We start from the raw sequence: 20,088 nt of genomic DNA, 5'->3' as shown, positions 1-20,088 counted from the left end.
TCAATTTGTCCCCCGCCGTCCTGTCAGTCTCACCTTCTCAGGTCTCCCGCTCTCCTCCGCCGTCCTGTCAGTGTGTCCCCGCTCTCGGTCCCCCGCTCTCCGCCGCCGTCCTGTCAGTGTGTCCCCGCTCTCGGTCCCCCGCCGTCCTGTCAGCGTGTCCCCGCTCTCGGTCCCCCGCCGTCCTGTCAGCGTGTCCCCGCTCTCCGCCGCCGTCCTGTCAGTGTGTCCCCGCTCTCCGCCGCCGTCCTGTCAGCGCGTCTCCGTCCCCCACCGTCTCGAGCAGCTGTCGTCCGTTGCTGTCGCCGCCGCGCACGCGCCCTCCCCACTGCCCTCCCGCCAATGCGCAGGCGCACGACAGCACCACCCCCCCCCCCCCCAAGCGGCTGAGGTAATCTGACCTAATTTAATTGGGTTTTTTTAATCCTGAGGTAAATTCAACCCCCAGTCGACGGAATAATCACCGCCCCCCCCCCTCCACCCCGCAGCGCCTGAGGTCTGATGGAGCTGCGGTGAGGAGTAGCTGACGGTGCGAGTGGCCGGCACTGGCGGCTCCATGTCCACCGATGCTCGACAATGTTCGAGAAGCAATGGGTGATGTCCATGGAGTCACCTTAAAACAGAAAGATGTAGCTGCTTGAGGGAAATAGTTCACCGCCAAACTAGAATAGATGTTAAAATTGCTCAACTGGATCTGGTGAATGCACATAGTCTCTTCCCCAGAGTAGGGGGATCAAGAATTAAAGAGCACCGATTTAAGGTGAGGAGGAAACGATTAAATAGGAATCTGGGAGCAACTTTTCCTCCAAGCGAGTGGTGGATATATGGGACAAGCTGCCAGAGGAAGAGATTGAGCCAGGTACAATAGCAACGTTTTAAAAAAACGTTTGGACAGGTACGTGGATAAGACATAAAACAGTACTGCACAGGAACAGGTCCTTTGGTCCACAATGTCTGTGTCAAACATGATGCCAAGATAAGCTAATCTCATCCACCTACACGTTGTTCATATCCATCGATTTCCTGCATATCCATGTTTCTATCTAAAAGCCTCTTAAATGTTAAATATCTGCCTCCACCACCACCCTGGCAACACGTTCCAGGCCCCCTCCACTCCGTGTGAAAACCTTGCCCTGCATGTCTCCTTTAAACTTTGGCACTCTCTCTTTAAAGCTATGCCTTCTAACATTCTTTAACATTTCAATCTTTGGAAAAGGATTCTGACTGTCTACCATCTACGCCTCTCATAATTTTATATACAGTGCCCTCCATAATGTTTGGGATAAAGACCTATCATTTATTTATTTGCCTCTGTACTCCACAATTTGAGATTTGTAATAGAAAAAAAAATCACATGTGGTTAAAGTGCACATTGTCAGGTTTTATTAAAGGGTATTTTTATACATTTTGGTTTCACCATGTAGAAATTACAGCTGTGTTTATACATAGTCCTGCCCCATTTCAGGGCACCATAATGGCTTACCAAAATCATCTGTTTGGAACATCATTAAGAAGAAAGAGAGCACTGGTGAGCTTACTAATCGCAAAGGGACAGGCAGGCCAAGGAAGACCTCCACAGCTGATGACAGAAGAATTCGCTCTATAATTTAAAAAATCCCCAAACACCTGTCTGACAGATCAGAAACACTCTTCATGAGTCATGTGTGGATTTGTCAATGACCACTGTCCACAGAAGACTTCATGAACAGAAATACAGAGGCTACACTGCAAGATGCAAACCACTGGTTAGCCACAAAAATAGGATGGCCAGGTTACAGTTTGGACAGATGAGACGAAGATTAACTTATATCAGAGTGCTGGCAAGAGCAAAGGATGGAGGAGAGAAGGAACTGCCCAAGATCCAAAGCATACCACCTCATCTGTGAAACACGGTGGTGGGGGGTTTATGGCCTGGGCATGTATGGCTGCTGAAGGTACCGGCTAACTTATCTTCATTGATGATACAACTGATGATGGTAGTAGCATAATGAATTTTTAAGTGTATAGACACATCCTATCTGCTCAAGTTCAAACAAAGGCCTCAAAACTCACTGGCCGGCAGTTCATTCTACAGCAAGACAATGATCCCAAACATACTGCTAAAGCAACAAAGGAGTTTTACAAAGTTAAAAAATGGTCAATTCTTGAGTGGCCAAGTCAATCACCCGATCTGAACCCAATTGAGCATGCCTTTTATATGCTGAAGAGAAAACTGGAGAGGACTAGCCCCCAAAACAAGCATAAGCTAAAGATAACTGCAATACAGGCCTGACAGAGCATCACCAGAGAAGACACCCAGCAACGGGTGATGTCCGTGAATCGCAGACTTCAAGCAGTCATCGCATGCAAAGGATATGCAACAAAATACTAAACATGACTACTTTCATTTACATGACATTGCTGTGTCCCAAACATTATGGTGCCCTAAAATGGGGGGACTATGCATAAACACTGCCATAATTTCTACATGGTGAAACCAAAATGTATAAAAATGGCCTTTGTTAAAATCTGACAATGTGCACTTTAACCACATGTGATTTTTTTCTATTACAGATCTCAAATTGTGGAGTAGAGGTAAATAAATAAATGATGGGTCTTTGTCCCAAACATTAAGGAGGCACTGTACTTCTGTCAGGACTCCTCTCGACTTCAGGCATTCTAGAGAAAACAATCTAAGTCTGTTCAAACTCTCCTATTGGGTAATACCCTCTAATCTTGGCAGTGTTCTGGTAAAATAGATAGGAAAAGCTTAGAGGGATATGGGCCAAAGGCAGGCTAATGGGACTAGCGAAGGTGGGCATCTTAATAGGCATGGACGAGTTGGGCCAAAGGAGCCTCCAATGCGGTATGATATAATCCTGCTCAAGAACAAATGTCATTACAACCGCCATCACAGACAAGGTTTGCGGATGTGCAAACTAAGAGGTCAAGATCCATGTTGACATTGACCCATTTGCACAATTGTTACACTGAATAATTGTAAAACAAAGCAAAAAAAAAGAGCTGATGGAGGAACTCGATGGGTCGAGTGGCATCTGTGGGGAAATGGGATGGTTGTGTTTAGTATCGAAACCCTGCATTAGGACGCCACATAAGCCTTGTACCAACCTGACTCCACACTACAGAACCGCCCTGACCCCAGCAATTAAGGTCCATGACAAGACTTTGTCAAATGTTGATTATTTCACACATCGGTCTGAAGAAGGGTCCCCAACCCAAAGCCTTGTCTGTTCACTTTCCTCATCACAGACGATGCCTGGCCAGCTGGGATTCCCAAGCACTTTGCCTTTTGATCTTTTCTATTTCCCTCTTTCATTAAAAGGTTTCACCAATTTGGCAGGATATCAGTCATCTGGCAACAGTGGAGACAAAAAAAAATCAGTTAAATCCTCATCAGTTTACACATCCATAACGAGCTAATCGCAACACTGAAGTCAATCTCACTATGAACTGAAGTGCAAGTACTTACTGAAAGTGGATAAAATCCATAAACTGCATCAGCAATGCTCTATACAACTACTCGACACTGGAGCTTTGCACTATCAGTAGACAGAGCAAACTCATACAGTAAATAATACACAATTATTTCCAAACATTTTGGGAATAGGAACACTTTTCAACAAGGAAAATATACTATTGGTTGATAAATTACTGGTTAAGCCACAACCAGAGTACTGGAAACTTGTGTTAAATACTAGACCCCACAAGGTAAAAAAGAAACGGAACTGGAAAAATGAAGGGCTTCGGAATGGATTTAGAGGTGATAAGCTGGAATCTGGAGAATCTGGAATCGTCGTTATTTGAAGAGATTTAGGATGGAGTTGTCAAGAATTATAAATAGTTGTAAAAGCAAATAAAGATAAACTATTTCCGTTTGACAGAATGATTAGTAATTGGGAATCACAGAAATAAAGTAATAAGAAAGGAAAATGTTTACTGAACAATGGGTAACGGTACTAATGTTTTTGGAACAGAGGAGGCCACCGAGACTACTTAACATTCTGAGGCCTTGATAGGTTAATAAGAGGGTCGTATTTCCATTTGTATAGAGGCCAATAATCAGGAGGCATAGATTTAAAGAACAAAAGGATTAGAGGGGATTTGTGGAACTTTCTTTACCTAAAGATAGTGAGGTCTGGAACTCACTGTCTTCAAATAATCATGGCTGGCTCAACTCCTTCTCTGTCCCAGTTATCCATTGCCCTCAATTTCCTGATCTTTCAAATAATTATCTGCACTTAAATAATTCTATTGGTCTAGCCTCTACAACCCTCTGGATTAATGAATTCTAGAGATTCATCACCCTCTGCAAAAATAAATTTAGACACACCTCTGTTTTAAATAACCAGTTCATTTTTCTCAGTAAATTTAAACACTAACTAGATGAGTACTTGATGTGCTGCTAGCCACAGGGATATAGACCAAGATCTGGAAAGCTCTTTTTTGGTCAACGTTGAAGTGATGAATCAAGTGATCTCCTGTTCTTCCATAAGTTTCAATGAATCGGATAGCTCCTTTTGGCATGATCTATAAATGACCCTCTTCAGTGATACAGAATTCTATGTGCAGGAAGAAACTGCAGATGCTGGTTTAAACTGAAGATAGACACAAAATGCTGAAGTAACTCAGCGGGACAGGCAGCATCTCTGGAGAGAAGGAATGGGTATCTGTCTAACCGTTTCTTAAATGTTGGGATAGTCCCTGCCTCAACTACCTCCTCTGGCAGCTTGTTCCATATACCCACCACCCTTTGTGTAAAAAAGTTGCTCCTCACGATTCCTATTAAATCTTTTCCCCTTCACCTTAAACCTATGTCCTCTGGTCCTCCATCCCCCTATGCTGGGCAAAAGACTGTGCATCTATCCTCTCATGATTTTATACACCTCAATAAGATCCCCCCTCATCCTCAAGGAATAGAGTCCCAGCCTGCTCAACCTCTCCCTATAGCTCAGACCCTCTAGCCCAGGCAACATCCTTGTAAATCTTCTCTGTGTCATTTCCAGCTTGACAACATCTTTCGTATAACATGGTGCCCAGAACTGAACACAATACTCTAAATGTGGCCTCACCAACGTCTTATATAACTGCAACATGACCTCCCAACTTCTATACTCAATTCTCTGACTGATGGCCAATGTGCCAAACAACTTTTTGACCATCCTATCTACCTGCGACTTCACCTTCAAGGAACCATGCACATGCACTCCTAGATCCCTCTGCTCTACAATACTCCCCAGACCCCTACCATTCACTGTGTAGGTCTTGACCATGTTAGACTTTCCAAAATGCAACACCTCACATTTCTCTGTATTAACACCTCACCATTCCTCGGCCCACCTGGCCAATCGATCAAGATCCTGCTGCAATTTTTCACAACCATCTTCACCATCTGCAAATCCACCCACTTTTGTGTCATCTGCAAACTTGCTAATCTTGCCGTGTATGTTCTCATCCAAATCATTGATATAACGAACCCAGCACCGAACCCTAAAGCACACCACTAGTCACAGGCCGACACAAAATGCTGGAGTAACTCAGCGGGACTCTGAATTACTCCAGCATTTTGTGTCTACCTTTGTTTTAAACCAGCATCTGCAGTTCTTTCCTACACACTAGTCACAGGCCTCCAGTCTGAGAACCAACCTTCCACCATCACCCTCTGCTTCCTTCCATGAAGCCAATTTTCTATCCATTCAGCTATCTCTCCTTGGATACCATGTGATCGAACCTTCCAGAGCAGCCTACCATGCGGAACCTTGTTGAATGCTTTGCTGAAGTCCATATATACATCTACAGCTCTGCCCTCATTGACCTTTTTGGTCACGTCTTCAAGAAACTCAAATCAGATTTGTGAGACACGACCTCCCACATACAAACCCATGCTGACTATCCTTAATCAGCCCTTGTTCGTCCAGCATTTTCCCTGCAGCCCTTCCTTAATAGAGGCACATTTGCCACATTTATGTATTTATAAAATCTCTTGGGATTGCCCTTAATACTACCTGCCAGAGCTATCTCCTAGCCCCTTTTTGCCCTTCTGATTTCCTTTTTTACTTTGCTCCTTTGTTCACGAAACTCCTTCAGGGATACACTTGATCCCAGCTGCCTATACCTGTCCCATGGGTCCTTCTTATTCTTGACCAATGCCTCAATTTCTCTCGTCAGCCAAGTTTGCCCTTGTCTCTAATATGGACATGCATATTCTGAGCTTTTGTCAGCACTTTTAAAAACATCCCACTTGGCTGATGTTCATTACCCCTGAAACAACCTGCCCCAATCAACTTGAGCAAGACTTTCCCTCATACCCTCAAAGTTGGCCTTACCCCAATTTAGCATTTTAACATGTGGGCCCTCTCTGTCCCTATCCATAACCATCTTAAACCTAATCGAACTGTGTTCACTCGTCCCAAAAGGCTCCTCCACGAACACTTCATTCACATGTCCTTCCCAATTTCCCAAGACTAGATCAAGTGTTGCCCTCTCAAGTGTGGAGCCCTCTACATATTGCCATAGAAAACTCTCCTGAACACCCTTAAGAAATTGCACCCCATCTAAGCCTTTCACACCATGATTTTCCCAGTCAATATTGGGAAAGTTAAAATCCCCTACTATAACAACCTTATTAGGCCTGCAGCTGTCTGCAATCTCCTGGCATATTTGTTCTTCTAATTCCCAATGACTTTTTGGGGGTCCGTAGTACACCCCCACTACTTCTCCAATTTCAGGAGATTTTGTGCATCTTGCCTTCAATCATTGCACCATGATACTCTGCTCTGAAGTCTCCTCCCTAAAACTCTCTGTTTCTCTATTCCCCTTTTAAGACCGCATTTAAAACAAATGGGTTATAATATCTCCTTTTGTGAATTGGAACCAGTGATTACTAATGTTCCTGTGAAGCATCTTGGGACAATTTATATTTATTGCACTATTTAAATTCATTTTTTTGTTGTTGTGATTACTTATATGAACCAGTGATAGTCCCTTGAATTCTTGCTGAAAAATGTAGGATCAAATGCTTTGCTGAAAGAAAACACCCCAACTTGTTTTTCAGGAAAAGGCATTTTTTGATGAATTATGCAAGGATAAGTAACTTAATTTACCCATGTGATATGCACTAATAAATTAATCTTTTATTACATTACATGGTTTCTCTTTTCTATTTGTGGTCCCTTTAAACCACAGGACGTCAGCTGAAACATCTGCATGTTTTTTAAGCTTTAAACACACAAATATCTACGGAAGGCTGAGCAAAACATAACGTGCTGGAGGAACTCAGTAGGTCAGGCAGCAACAACAGTATATTGTAGAACTGAAGGATCAAATTGAATATGCATTTCCTCTGCAAGTGACGGTACGCTGCTGCACAATGCACTACCAAATGGGCCTCAATAAGACTGATCTAAACTGCAATCGCAGACTTCCAGCTACCAGCAGGTTCCCCCTCAAAATCAAAGAGCCAGATATGCAAAAGGAAATCCTGCATTATAAGTTACTATTGGGTTTGATAACAAACTTTGTACAACATTAGGCACTGGTCTGAGGTCCTCGGACAGAATGAGGGTTATGGATCCTGAGATGAAAGTAGAGGAATCGGATAAGGGTGTGGTGCTTAATGTCCAAAATCACACAAGCAGATTCGTGATATATTTAACTATATGGTATTATGGGTACCATTCCTACTTCTCAGCCAGAAAACTATGGTGCTCTGGGTGGGGATTTCAATGTCTATCACCAAGAGAGGTCTGGTAGTCCCCACTGACTCTCTCTCTCTCTCCACAATACCTGACCAATGATCAGGGGCTGTTCCTAGATGTTAACCCATCTGTAGGCTGTTGCAGCAATTCCTGTTTAAGCTTCAGAGAATTTGCTTTTTCTTTACATCTGTGTTTGGAGAACAGGGAGGAATACCAAGACTGTCAGAAATGATGAATACACAAATTCACAATTTAAACTGTTTGCCAATTTACTTTCATTTCTAGCAGCTTGATTTTAAAGGACTGAGATCTTTCTTGAACTAAAAGCAGCAATTAAAGATCTGATTGGTTTAATACAACACATGGATCCTTGTTATTTAATCCAGGATTTGTTTTAAAACAAATTTGGCTAGTTGTTACCAGTTCATTTATTTTTAGACAAGACTGGCTCCCTCTGCTTTGTAAAATAGAGCTGATTTTAGATTCTGGTAACCATGAAGTATGTACACCAATTCTGAATAGTGCTTTCGGGCATTTCAGTGAGTTGGTGATATCAGAAAGAGTTAAATATATTTATGTGCCAAGGGTATCTCACAATCTTTGTTTACCTCAGGAATGTTTGATTGAATGCTTGACCATTGGGAACAATGTACCCCATCACTGTTAACAGTTCCTTTCTTGGCACAGAAATCTTCAGTCAGAGTTTGCTCTTTACCCAAACCTGCCATCATTGATCTTTGTAAATTAGACTCTTGGTGTTAGTTCTAATGATCTGTAGATGGTTAAAACAGAAAACTATCCTACTACATTAAGATAATTGATCTGTGTGCAACATAGCACACAACTTGAGAGTAAAGCCTCCACATACAGTTAACTACTATTGAAATGCAACTGTTCAAACCTCTTACCACTCAAATGGATTGGCAAAGCTGAGGTGAAAAAAATCATCTTGGTTCAGATTCAATAACGTCCTAGTTACCTATAAACAAAATACGGTTTGATGTTCATAATTTACTGCGTCAATTTGCTAGTTATGTCTAGTCAGATTTGGATGTATCAAATTAAAATATTACAAAGTTTGATTGTAGGCCAGAGGATTAGCAATTAAAAAAAATAAGTAAAAGATGATAAAACAAATTATAGTGGGTGAAGATGGAGTATGAGAGTGAAGTAGCAAATAGTATAAAATATACTGTAAAAGCTTCTACATGTATAGCATAAGGAGGATAGTATCTAAAGCAAAAGTTGATCCCTTAGATATTGAGACTTGGGAATTAGTAACGGAAATGAGGACATGGCAGAGATGATAAATAATTATTTTGGATCAGTCTACATGGTTAAAAATATCCCGATTATGATCATCTTCTTAGGCACCTTTCAGGATTGAAGGGGACCTGGTTCCATTTCAGTCTTGTATGTTCTGAGGTAGCCAATTAGCATTCACCACAATATAATACATGGCTTTTGTATCAGTTGAAAGCTGATCGAGTCTGAGGTTTCCCATTTCCTGGGTACATTCCTCTCAATGGACAATGAAAAACCAGGACAACATTCAACCTTTGGTTGGAGGTATTTTTTTAATAAACATGCGTTCTTGATTGTTAATAAAATAATTAGCAACAATGCAAAATATTGACCCTGGTAAAAATCCACGTGGAGATGTGTGACCAAGTGTGGCAGGAGCAAGGATGGCCCTGTGAGTGTGAGGTGCAATGAGGGCAATGGTGAGCTTCAGCCAGCGATGCAGGGGTTGCTGCACAAAGCGAAGCGTTGGGGTGATGGTGAAGGTGCGCAAGGGATGAGGGGGATGCCGTGAGCAAAAGGTGAGGGAGATGGTGAGTGTGAGCAAGGGGTGAGAGAGGCAGTCTCTTGCCCGTTAATGATCTTGTGAATAATGGCACTTGACCAGAGAGGAAGTTGCTCCTCCGTTGACTGATGGATCTTTGGCCGAAATCTAGTCATCCTGCAATAGCAAAAAAGAAGCAGGTTAGCTTGTAACATATAGCACTGTGAAAGAGCCGTGAGGGTAACATTTGTATCATCTAGTTCTTTATTGTAATATAGGAAGATAATTTGATATAGTACTTAGTTGAGAGCACCGAACAACCCATAATACTGCGTAACTCATCAGAAAGGGGATGACGAGGCTAGTGTGGTACTTTGCAGTCCATTTCTAGTAGAGAAGGTTCTTGAAACAGCAGAGAAGGAGTTCCAACTATTGTTCCCAGCCTCAGCCCCTCAAACCATTAATTAGATCATTAATGAGATTTTAAACTACTCTGCATTACTGTCTACTCATGCCAACATTGTATCCTTGCTTATTTATCTACTTCTACCTATAAAAAAAAACAATCCCTCAGCTTCCACTTCCATTGATGAAGAGAGTTCCAAAGACCCATGAGAGAAATCCATTTTTAAAAAGCAATCCTCAGTTCCAGATTCTACCACAAGAGGAAAGATCCTGTTCCAGTCATAAGCTCATAATGAATATCAGTACACTACACATGACAATAATAAACCAATACTAATACATTCTACTAGCTGTCCTTATTACTTACTCGACCTTCAAATATGCACAAGATACCCCTCAGAGCTCTACAGTGTTTCAATTTTGAATTATGTGTTTCAAAATGGACAATTTCACGTGTTGCAATATTATTCCACACTATATTCTATTTGTCCATGCAGAACTTAATGGCCTTTTTATGTCCCTCTCATAACATTTCCTAGCTTTGTTCATTACCAAATTTAGCAACCAAAGTTCAGAGTATTTACCCAGATCATTTATATAAATTGTAAAAGACTGAGACCCAGTGCTGATCCCTGTGAGCGAGCGATTTCGGACTCTGCTGCACACTCCTGTACAAGGTACACTGAGGGGAGGAAGACTACAGTCAGACATGGTGCACCCTGTCCACACTGCACACCTACTGCCAGCTCCACCAGCCCATCCACAGAGTGCACCACCGATGGTACTTACCCACTCCTCCTCATCTACCCCTTCAAAGGAATCCTGAGGCAGAGGATCATCCAGGTTCCCAAGTCTCAACACCATGGCACTCAGCAGCTGCAAGGGGAGAAGTCAATGAGTCATCCCGATATAAGGCTGGCTATTCTATCTGATCTGTTCACAGAATCAGAGTATGATACAGGAGGCCATTCAGCCCACCAAATCCATACTGGCTCCCCAGCATTCACACCTACGTCTCCACTCCATTGCTACAGCTGTGCAAATTATTGTCCTTCAGGTGCCGATCCAGTTCCTCACATCCCCCTGTATCTTTTGACCTGCACTTTAAATCTATTTTACATTTCTTAAACCAGCAACTAATGAGAACAGTTTTTATCAATTTACCTACCCAAGCTAATCTTGTTAATGATCTTGTCCACTACCATCAAATCTCTTCTCTTATCATCTTTGCTCCAAGAGGAACCCAGCTTCTCTCCAGCCTAATGTTGCATTTGAAATTCCTGAGACCAGTCCAGTTATTTGTTTGATATATCTATAAGACCATCATGTCTTTCCTTAAGTGTGATGACCACAGTTGGATGGCATACTAAAGTTGTATGAACATCATTGACTTATAAAGAATCGCCTTCCTGTCTTTGTACCCCACACCTTTCCTTATGAAGACATATGCTTGTCTACACAGATCAGAGCATAGATTATAAAAGTTGGGACATTATGGTGGAACTTTACAAAAGACTGGTTAGTCCACACTTGGAGTATTGCAGGCAGTTCTGCAGATTCAATCATTCAATATTTGTCACTTCCTTTGGAAAGTCTTATAGCAACACCACTTCTTCCACTGCAGTACAGCTCCTAATGTTGGGTGTTTGTCACACAGCAACAGCCCAGTGAGGCTGCATGAATAAGATGGGGTGATCACTTTGGTGGGGTTGTATTATAGACCCCACCAATAATCAGTGAGAGTTAGGGAGCAAATATGTAGGGAGATCAAAAGTAGCTGTGAGAATAATAGGGCTGAGATAGCAGGTGATGCTATTCTTCTTCTTAAGGTCTTTGCTCCTCTAGGGAGCATAAGCCATTGACAAATGTCCTCCATCTCACTCGGTTGTTGGCGGTTCTTTCGAGAACTCCCCAGTTGAGCCCACTCCCAGACATTTTTGCTTGGACACCTCGTCAGCTGTTCCTGGGGCAACCTCTTTTCCTTTTTCCTTGGGGGTTCCATTTCATGGCTTGCCGGGTGATGTTTGTGGCAGGTTTTCTGAGGGTGTGTCCAATCCAACTCCATTTTCTCCTTTGAATTTGTAAGTCAATGGGATCCTGGCTTGTTCTTTTCCACAGGTCCACATTGCTTACTTTGTCTCTCCACCAGATGTTTAGTATTCTCCTGAGGCAGGTGGTAATGAATGTTTGCAGCCTGTTTGTTGTGTATTTTGTTGTTTTCCATGCCTCTGATCCATACAGCATCACCTGCTTCACATTTGAGTTAAAGATGCATATTTTGGTGTTGATTGAGATGTGTTTTGAGCTCCAGATCTTCCTGAGCACGGAGGCGCAGCGGTAGAGTTGTTGCCTTATAGCGAATGCAGCGCCGGAGACTCAGGTTCGATCCTGACTACGGGCGCCGTCTGTACGGAGTTTGTACGTTCTCCCCGTGACCTGCGTGGGTTTTCTCCGAGATCTTCGGTTTCCTCCCACACTCCAAAGACGTACAGGTACGTAGGTTAATTGGCTTGGTAAATGTAAAAATTGTCCGTAGTGGGTATAGGATAGTGTTAATGTGCGGGGATCGCTGGGCGGCGCAGACCCGGTGGGCTGAAGGGCCTGTTTCTGCGCTGTATCTCTAAAAATAAATCTAAAAACACCACTCTAGCCTTATTGATTCTGCTTTTTATGTATGCATCTGCCCCTCCGGTGGTGTCCACAACACTGCCTAGGTATGTGAATGTTTCTACCTCCTCTAGGGCTGTGCTGTGCATGAGGACAGGGTTGCTTGGTTTCGGAGTGGATCTTCATCACCTGTGTCTTTGCTGTATTGGGTGTAAGACCAAGTTTTGTTGCAGCTTGTAAGAGTCTGTCCATCTTCTCCTGCTTTTCTATCCGTGTGTGTGATAGGAGAGCTAAGTCATCTGCAAAGTCAAGGTCATCTAGCTGCTCTCACATTGTCCACTGAATTCCATTTCTTTTCCCTTCAGTTGTTTCCATCATGATCCAGTCCATTGCCAGGAGGAACAGGAATGGTGACAGTAAACATCCCTGCTTGACGCCCATCTTGATACTAAAGCTCCAGGAGAGCTGGCCTGCATGCATAACTTTGCACGAGGTTCCATCATACAAGTTCTTGATTAAGTTTATGATCTTGGTGGGAATTTCATAGTGGTCCATTAGGCGCCATAGTGTTGTCCTGTCTAAGCTGTCATACACTTTCTCAAAGTCGATGAAGTTGATGTACAGGGACGTGTTCCATTCAATAGACTGTTCAATGATGATGCGCAGTGTTGCTATGTGGTCTGTGCATGAGCGATCCTTCCTGAATCCTGCTTGCTGGTCCCGTAGCCTCTTGTCTACAGCTTCCTGAAGACGGTTGAGGATGACCCGGTTGAGAATTTTACTGGGTACAGAAAGTAGGGTGATCCCTCGGTAGTTGTTACATTTTCTTTGGTCACCTTTTTTGGCAGTTTCACAATGTATCCCTCTGCCCATTCTGTGGGTGTCTTTTCCTCTTCCCAAATTCTCCCAAAGAAGCCGCAGAGCATGTCTGTTGATGAGTCTATATCTACTTTAAGGGCTTCGGGTGGAATATTGTCAGGGCCAGCAGCCTTGCCAGTTTTCAGTTGCTTGATTGCAGCCTTTATTTCCGATTTTGTTGGTCTATCACACTTAATTTGTAGTGGTATCCTGGCTTTGGGAATATGTGGCTGTACTGCCAGTGGTGGCCTGTTTAGGACTTCTTCGAAATGCTCTACCCATCTGTCAAGCTGTGCCTCCTGGGTTGAAAGCAGTTGGCCATTCTTGTCTGTAATTGGTTTATTATTATGCAGGTATGTCCCGGCCAATTTCCTTGTAATCGTATATAACTCCCTCATGTTTCTTTGAGTTACCGCAATTTCTGCCTCCTTGGCTAGCCTCTCCACCTGTGTTCTTTTGTCCCTCCTAATGTTCTTTCGCACTTCTTTGTGGCATCTGTTGTACTCCAGGTGATGTTAACCACTCATATTGCCTGGGAATCTCATTGTAGAAGGGGACGGGGAGGGGGGAAGGGAAAACAGGGGAGATATAAAGGAAATAAGAGCCTTGAGAATGGGAGATGTGTGTGTGAAGGTGGGGAAAGGGGCAGGACTACTGGGAAGTGTAATTGAAGTGCATTTGAACAGTCACCTTGCCCTTTTTCCCTATTTCGTACACTTATTTCCTATCTCCAAGTCCTTTTCATCCCCGCTCTTTCCCTTCCCTCAAGGAACTTGGGATTAGTGTGGAAAGGTTAAATGGTCGACATAGATGTGGTGGGCCGAAGGGCCCGCTTCTGTGTCGTACAACTCTAAGATTCTATAACACCCTTTACCGCCTTTGCTTCACATATCTAATCACCTGTACTTAGAAAAACACTACTAAATCGTAGTGATGAAAATTCCAGTTAAGCAGGAGTTAATTCTGGATCTTTCCTGTGAATCTCCCATCACCCGTTCCTGCGACTGTTCATTCACGGTAAATGATACTCTGAATAAGTCGTTCTTTGGTGTGAGGCACAAGGAAAAACTAACAAGAGCAGGACTGCTGATGGAGGGTGCTCTGTGGAAAATGGGAACCACATATAATCACATTATTTCTTTAAAAAAGAAGCAAAGGGTGAAGATTAAAGAGGATGGAGGAGAGAGGAGTGAAGGAAACAGTTATCCGTGATAGCAACAGTGAAAAGCAGACTAACAGGGAGAAGGAAATGAACAAAGAGAGCCGGACAAAGATAATGAATGAAAGTGAAACACCGACAAAAGGAGAGGAAGTGACAATGGAAAGGAACACGGGACAAAGTGCGAGGGGAGAGAGACATACACAAACGCACAAAAAAGAAAGAAAGGCTAATAAAAGGGGCACTGAAGTCAATATTACCTCTTCCTTTTTCTCCTCATCTGTTTTCTCCTCCAGGTAGAAAGATGAGGGCTGGTACTTTCTGACAGGTGCCTCTTTAGGCACAGCACTCACTGTGGAAGAAATCTACCATTAATACTGGCCTCAAATACACAGGAATCATGTTCTCTCCAAGATGGAGATTACACACAACAGATATGAAGCACAACACAATCAAGAAATCGTTACTTCTTATCCATGTCAAAATGTAGGATGGATGCCACATAACTACGTCCTACCATCAGCAGAGATACAACTGGCCTTTAAGATGTGGCCTGTAGTTGTAATTTGGTGAGTATATTGTAGACATTAATTCTGTTTCTCTTTCCACAAATGCCGCTGAATGTTTCCAGCATTTTTAATTTCAGATTTCCAATCTCTTGTATATAAATGTGAGAAAGTGTTTGCATTACAGGGGCCCCATTAATATCAAGTAAAAATGTGAAGGGAAAGTGAGTGAATGAGTGCGCGAGGAAAGAGGGAGTGGGTGAGTGAAGAGGGAGAGGGGGTGAGTGGGTGAGGTGAGAGGGTAGGTGAGTGAAGAGGGAGAATGAGTGAATGAATGAGAAAGTGAAGAGGAAGAGTGAGTGAGTGAGTGCTGAATTGCACAGAGTGTATAATTTGTTAGGGTCTCTGCATCGGTCATCCCTTGTTATTGGGAATGAGGAGGGGGGGGGGTGAGGAGGTAGTGCAGGTACCTGGGGTCATATTGTCAGGCTTCAGCCCCATCTTCTGATGCTGCCCATTGGTTCCGGCCAGCCAGGCAGAGGCTGTGAGAGCTGGTTTCCACCATATGGTGGTGTCTGGGAAAATATCATCCTGGAAAAACTCTTTCTGTGAAGAGAGAAGAATAATTAGCAGAAAATAAGAACAGTTCTGCAGAAGGAACCATGGGGAAAGGACTGGTATAACCTGCTCGGCACCCAAATCAGCCAGATGTGGCTTCACTGGTCCAACCCCTTCCCCAGATGTGGGGTCTACTGGTTCAGTGCTCCCCAGATGTGCTATCTGCTGGTCCAGTGCTCCCCAGATATGCCATCTCATAGCTCAGTGCTCCCTCAGTAGTGTAGTTATTGGTCCAGTGCCCCCCAGGTGTGCTGTTTGCTGGCCCTGTGCTCCCCAGATGTGCTGTCTGTTGGTTCAATGCTCCCCAGATGTGCTGTCTGCTGATTTATTGTCTACTGATGTCTAAATCTCAGAGCCCTGACAGTTCCTCACAGTTTTGGCAAAACATATCCCATGGTTCCCACATTTTCAACACCACCAGCTTCTCACCTTGACTCGGGGAACTTTGAAAATCACGTACTCCAAGGAGTTGCTCCCCAAACACAAGGCTCGTGTGATCTCCGCCTCCCTCACATTGCATTCAGTCTTAGGTAGGAAGCAAAGTCCCTAGAAAGAAACAGATAAAGGTGGACACAAGGGTTCGGTACCCACTGGATGAGTATGGTAAAGATTTGGTCAGCTGTTCATGTAAAGCCCCAGAACAAGTTCAATAATATTACACTTACCTTGTGCGGATTAGCAGAATTGTAACTGCTGCAATGAAGGAAATAAGGATCTTCTGACTGTACCTCGAAGATGTGAACCCTGGTATCACCCTGTGAGGATGCAGCAGCATTAGTGCCAAAGGAAGCGGCAACACTGTGAACATCACCAGTATCCCGCAACACAAGGACCCAGTGGCACCCACAATTACCACTCAAATAGGTATCTGTCATTCAGTAGAGTCATGATAAGCAAGCTGGGAAGCAGAGGCCAGAGTGGGAGATGGGGAAGGCAGAATGGTAAAGGGAGAGGCCCAAGAGGGAGCGGGGACAGAGAGAGGAGCAGTGAGAGTCATACAGTCCCCTTCTCCACACGCACCAAGATGCCATCTACGATCCCAACCTCTTGCTGCATAAAAAGATGTTTCCTCACATCACCTTTGGAAACACTGGTCCCAATCTTCCAGAAATTGCTCACAACACCACATACCCTCCGGGAACTAACCTTGCCGGTGAGATAGAGAGTGTTGGTGTCTTCATCATAGAAGGGAATGAGAGTGGACGGGGCTAAGTTGATGTCAGATGTTGCTATTGGTCCCAATGACAACGAGCCCACTTTGTAGAGGTAGATCTGTCGTTCACTGCGGCTGCAACAGAGAGCACCGAGCGTCAGGCCGAGCCCTCAGCCGTCCTGGATCCACACACATCCGTACTTACTTCCGGGGGGGAACAGTTTCTAGGGCCCATTACACTTAGGATCACGCAGCATGAGAAACAGGCCCTTCGACCCAACTCGTCCATGCTGACCAAAAAGCCCATTCCAAGATAGTCCGATTTGCTTGCTTTTGACCCATATCCCTCTAAACCTTTTCTATCCATGTACCTGCCCAAATGTCTTTTAGCTACTTCAGCTACCTCCTCTGGCACCTGACCATCTGACTGAAAAAGTTTCCCCTCAGGCTCCTATCTTATGCCTCTCACCTTAAACCTCTGGGCTCTGGTTCTTGATTCCGCTACCCCAGGTAAAAGACTGTGCATTTGTTCATTTTTTTAGCCAACTGGACAGTTCTTGTGGCCAGCATTTATTGTCCATTTCTATTTGCCAAGCAGAGTGGCTTGCTAGCCTTTTCAGAGTGGGTTTAAGAGAGTGTGGTGTCACATGTTGACAGGCTGGGGCAGGATTACCCAACTCCTGCTCCTATTTAATGTGAATAATGAAAACAGATCACCTACTCGTTATCAGACTGTTATCTGTGGGAGCTTGATGGGGCTACAGCGAGTAGAGCTACTGCCTCAGTGCCAGAGACACAGATTTGATTCTGACCTCAGGTACTGTTTGTGTGGAGTTTGCATTCTCTCTGACTATGTGGGTTTCTTCCGGCTGCTCCGGTTTCCTCTCACATCCCAAAGATGTGTGGGTTTGCAGGTTAATTGGCCTCGAAAATTTGCCCCTGGTTGTGGATGAGAAAGTATGTTAACATAGAACTAGTGTGAACGGGTGATCAATGGATGGAGTGAACTCAGTGGGCCAAAGGCCCTGGATCCATGCTATATCTTTAAACAAACCTAAAATAAATTGGCCACTGTTTTTCCTACAACAAAGATGACAGTGCCAAATTTGGTCTCAAGTGCTTTGGGACAGCTGGAAGGCGTGAAAGACTGTGGATTGCAATGCTTTGTTTTTATCCAGACCCTCTGTGATGCAGGCCCATTCTGCAGTGCCTGATGTTACTTGCGCTCACCTGCTGAAGCCAGATACCAGTAGATAATGCCCCTGCCTCACCCACAGAATCCGTGCCCCTCGACTGCCGGCGGGACCTGGTCCTTCCTGCAAAACCCAAGCAGGGCTGGAATCAGCATCTATTCAGACACTGCCTGACTCCCTTGGCAGCAACGGGTGCAAAGAGAGGAAATATTGCAATATACGAGCTGAAGAAATGACAGAACTTCACCTGAAGTGGATCGATGGAGCGCCGAGGATCATACATTCGAACCTGGCCATCTTTACTGACTGTTGCCAGATGCTGTCCATCGGGGCTCCACGACAAGCTGAAGATCTGGAAGAGAATAGATAGATGTGAGCTAGGAGGAGAAAGGGGGGTGGGTACGCATGAAGTAGGAGAGAAGCAGCAGCACGTGACCAAGAAAGATGGCGAAACAGAAAGAGAATGGAAGATGGGAGAGGAAGTGGTGAGTGTGTGAGAGAAAGCAAGAAGGAGATTGTGAGGACAGGAACTTTCAAGTCAAACGAGTGCAGTGAGTGACAGGTGCCACGAAAATTCTGCTTGCAGCAGTATTGCAGGACTCAGATAACATACAACAATAAATTATACATAAATCGCACATAAAATTTCCAAAAGAAGATTGTGCAAAAAACAAGATCTTAGTGTAAAAACATAATTTGTTAAAAAACCAAGTTCTAGAAATACAAGAAGAACACCAAGAAGACTTTCCAGGGGTCAGCAATAAGGCTTGTAGCCCCAGCCCGAATGCCATATTTCCGGCTCTCTTTCAATTCACTGGATTCAGTGCAAAATTTATTCTACTATTGTGTGATAGATAAAAATGTCAAATAAGAGTGGGTTTGTATATTAGCAGGAGCAATATCCAATAATCCTTGAAGCCCCCTACTGAGGTTTACAGGGTGCTGATTACCAGAGTTTTACTGTACCTGGTCAGTGTGCCCCTTCAGTACAAACTCTTCTTTCCCTGAGCTGAGGTTCCAGATTTTCACAGACATGTCATATGAGGAAGAAGCTAAGATATCAGAGGCCAGTGGGTGGAATCTGATGGAATAAATTTTCTCTGAGTGACCTGTAAAGAAAGGAAAACTGATTCAGTCAACACATGGGTATGTGGTATCAACTCTCAAAGCACCCCTCTACCCATCACTGTCGCACATCACTATGTACAAAGACCACAAATGATGATTTCTGTTCCCCACAATAACATTCAGTAAAACAAGGGCCGCCAGATGATCATCGCCTGTCTTTCAGCACTAACTCACCATGGAGAATGGTCTCGGGATTGGAGAGCACTTCTGTCAACCCTCCGGCCGGTACCCTCCAGATTCGGATCTTTGCATCTTCACCAGCTGAAACCAAATAGTTGAACATACCCAGGAAGTCAGGAAAATCCCAGCCTCGTGGAATCTTACAGCAAAGAAACCCCATTGTGCCTGTGCCTCTAAAGGCGCTCTCCTATCACCCACTGCTCTGCCCTTTCTCCACGGCCCTCTGACATTTCCTACATTCAGAAAATCTGCCTCCACTGCCCTCTCAGGAAGCACGTGGCAGATCAGATCAACTCCTTTCAACAAATGAAAGCCACCTCTTCTTTTTTTATTTCCATTGATGTCCTCTGGTTACTGATCCTCCTGCTACTGATTACATTCACATGTTAACCCATTCACTAGGTTACTGGGAGATAACTACTGAGCTGTAGGTGGTGGAGTGGGAGTGAGGTGGAAGTGAAAATCTTGGGCTGAGGGACAAGGGTTCAAAATGACAACAGGAACATTTACAGGCAGGAGAAACAGAAAGCTCCTCAGCCTAAACATTTAATAAAATTGTGGCTGATCCACTCATGGTCTCAACATCACTCTCTCCACTGACTCCATGTAATTCAAAGGTCCGTCAATCTCGTCAATCCGCTCCGCATCCACCCTGTTGGATCCAACCAGCTTATGTGGTTCATTAAGATCAGCTTTCGCTCTTCTCCAATGTCCTTCAGCCCAACCTGGTCAATATCTCTTCATACATCAACCCCCATCATCTCAGCAGTCAGCCCTCTCTCTCACATCTTGTGCACCTGCACC

General features: G+C 44.0%; 1 protein-coding gene across 2 annotated transcripts in view; it reads right to left on the bottom strand.

Moving 5' to 3' along the window:
- Positions 1–9,249: 9,249 nt before the first annotated feature.
- The window catches only part of coro7 (coronin 7), an 80,876-nt gene continuing 70,037 nt past the window's right edge, over positions 9,250–20,088 (bottom strand). For both annotated transcript variants that reach the window (XM_078417985.1, XM_078417986.1), the window contains exons 18-28: positions 19,279–19,365; positions 18,943–19,085; positions 18,224–18,328; positions 18,014–18,099; positions 16,777–16,918; positions 16,296–16,385; positions 16,060–16,176; positions 15,483–15,618; positions 14,767–14,858; positions 10,672–10,758; positions 9,250–9,654 (exon numbers count right to left, since the gene is read on the bottom strand). In XM_078417985.1, coding sequence (XP_078274111.1) covers positions 9,646–9,654; positions 10,672–10,758; positions 14,767–14,858; positions 15,483–15,618; positions 16,060–16,176; positions 16,296–16,385; positions 16,777–16,918; positions 18,014–18,099; positions 18,224–18,328; positions 18,943–19,085; positions 19,279–19,365 — 1,094 coding nt within the window. In that variant the 3' untranslated portion in view covers positions 9,250–9,645. The remainder of the gene's footprint in view (positions 9,655–10,671; positions 10,759–14,766; positions 14,859–15,482; positions 15,619–16,059; positions 16,177–16,295; positions 16,386–16,776; positions 16,919–18,013; positions 18,100–18,223; positions 18,329–18,942; positions 19,086–19,278; positions 19,366–20,088) is intronic.

This window comes from Rhinoraja longicauda, chromosome 21, assembly GCF_053455715.1.
Source record: "Rhinoraja longicauda isolate Sanriku21f chromosome 21, sRhiLon1.1, whole genome shotgun sequence".
In the NCBI taxonomy this organism is placed as follows: Eukaryota; Metazoa; Chordata; class Chondrichthyes; order Rajiformes; family Arhynchobatidae; genus Rhinoraja; species Rhinoraja longicauda.
The sequence above is the reverse complement of the archived record's forward strand: the minus strand, read 5'-3'. Positions and strand labels throughout refer to the sequence as shown.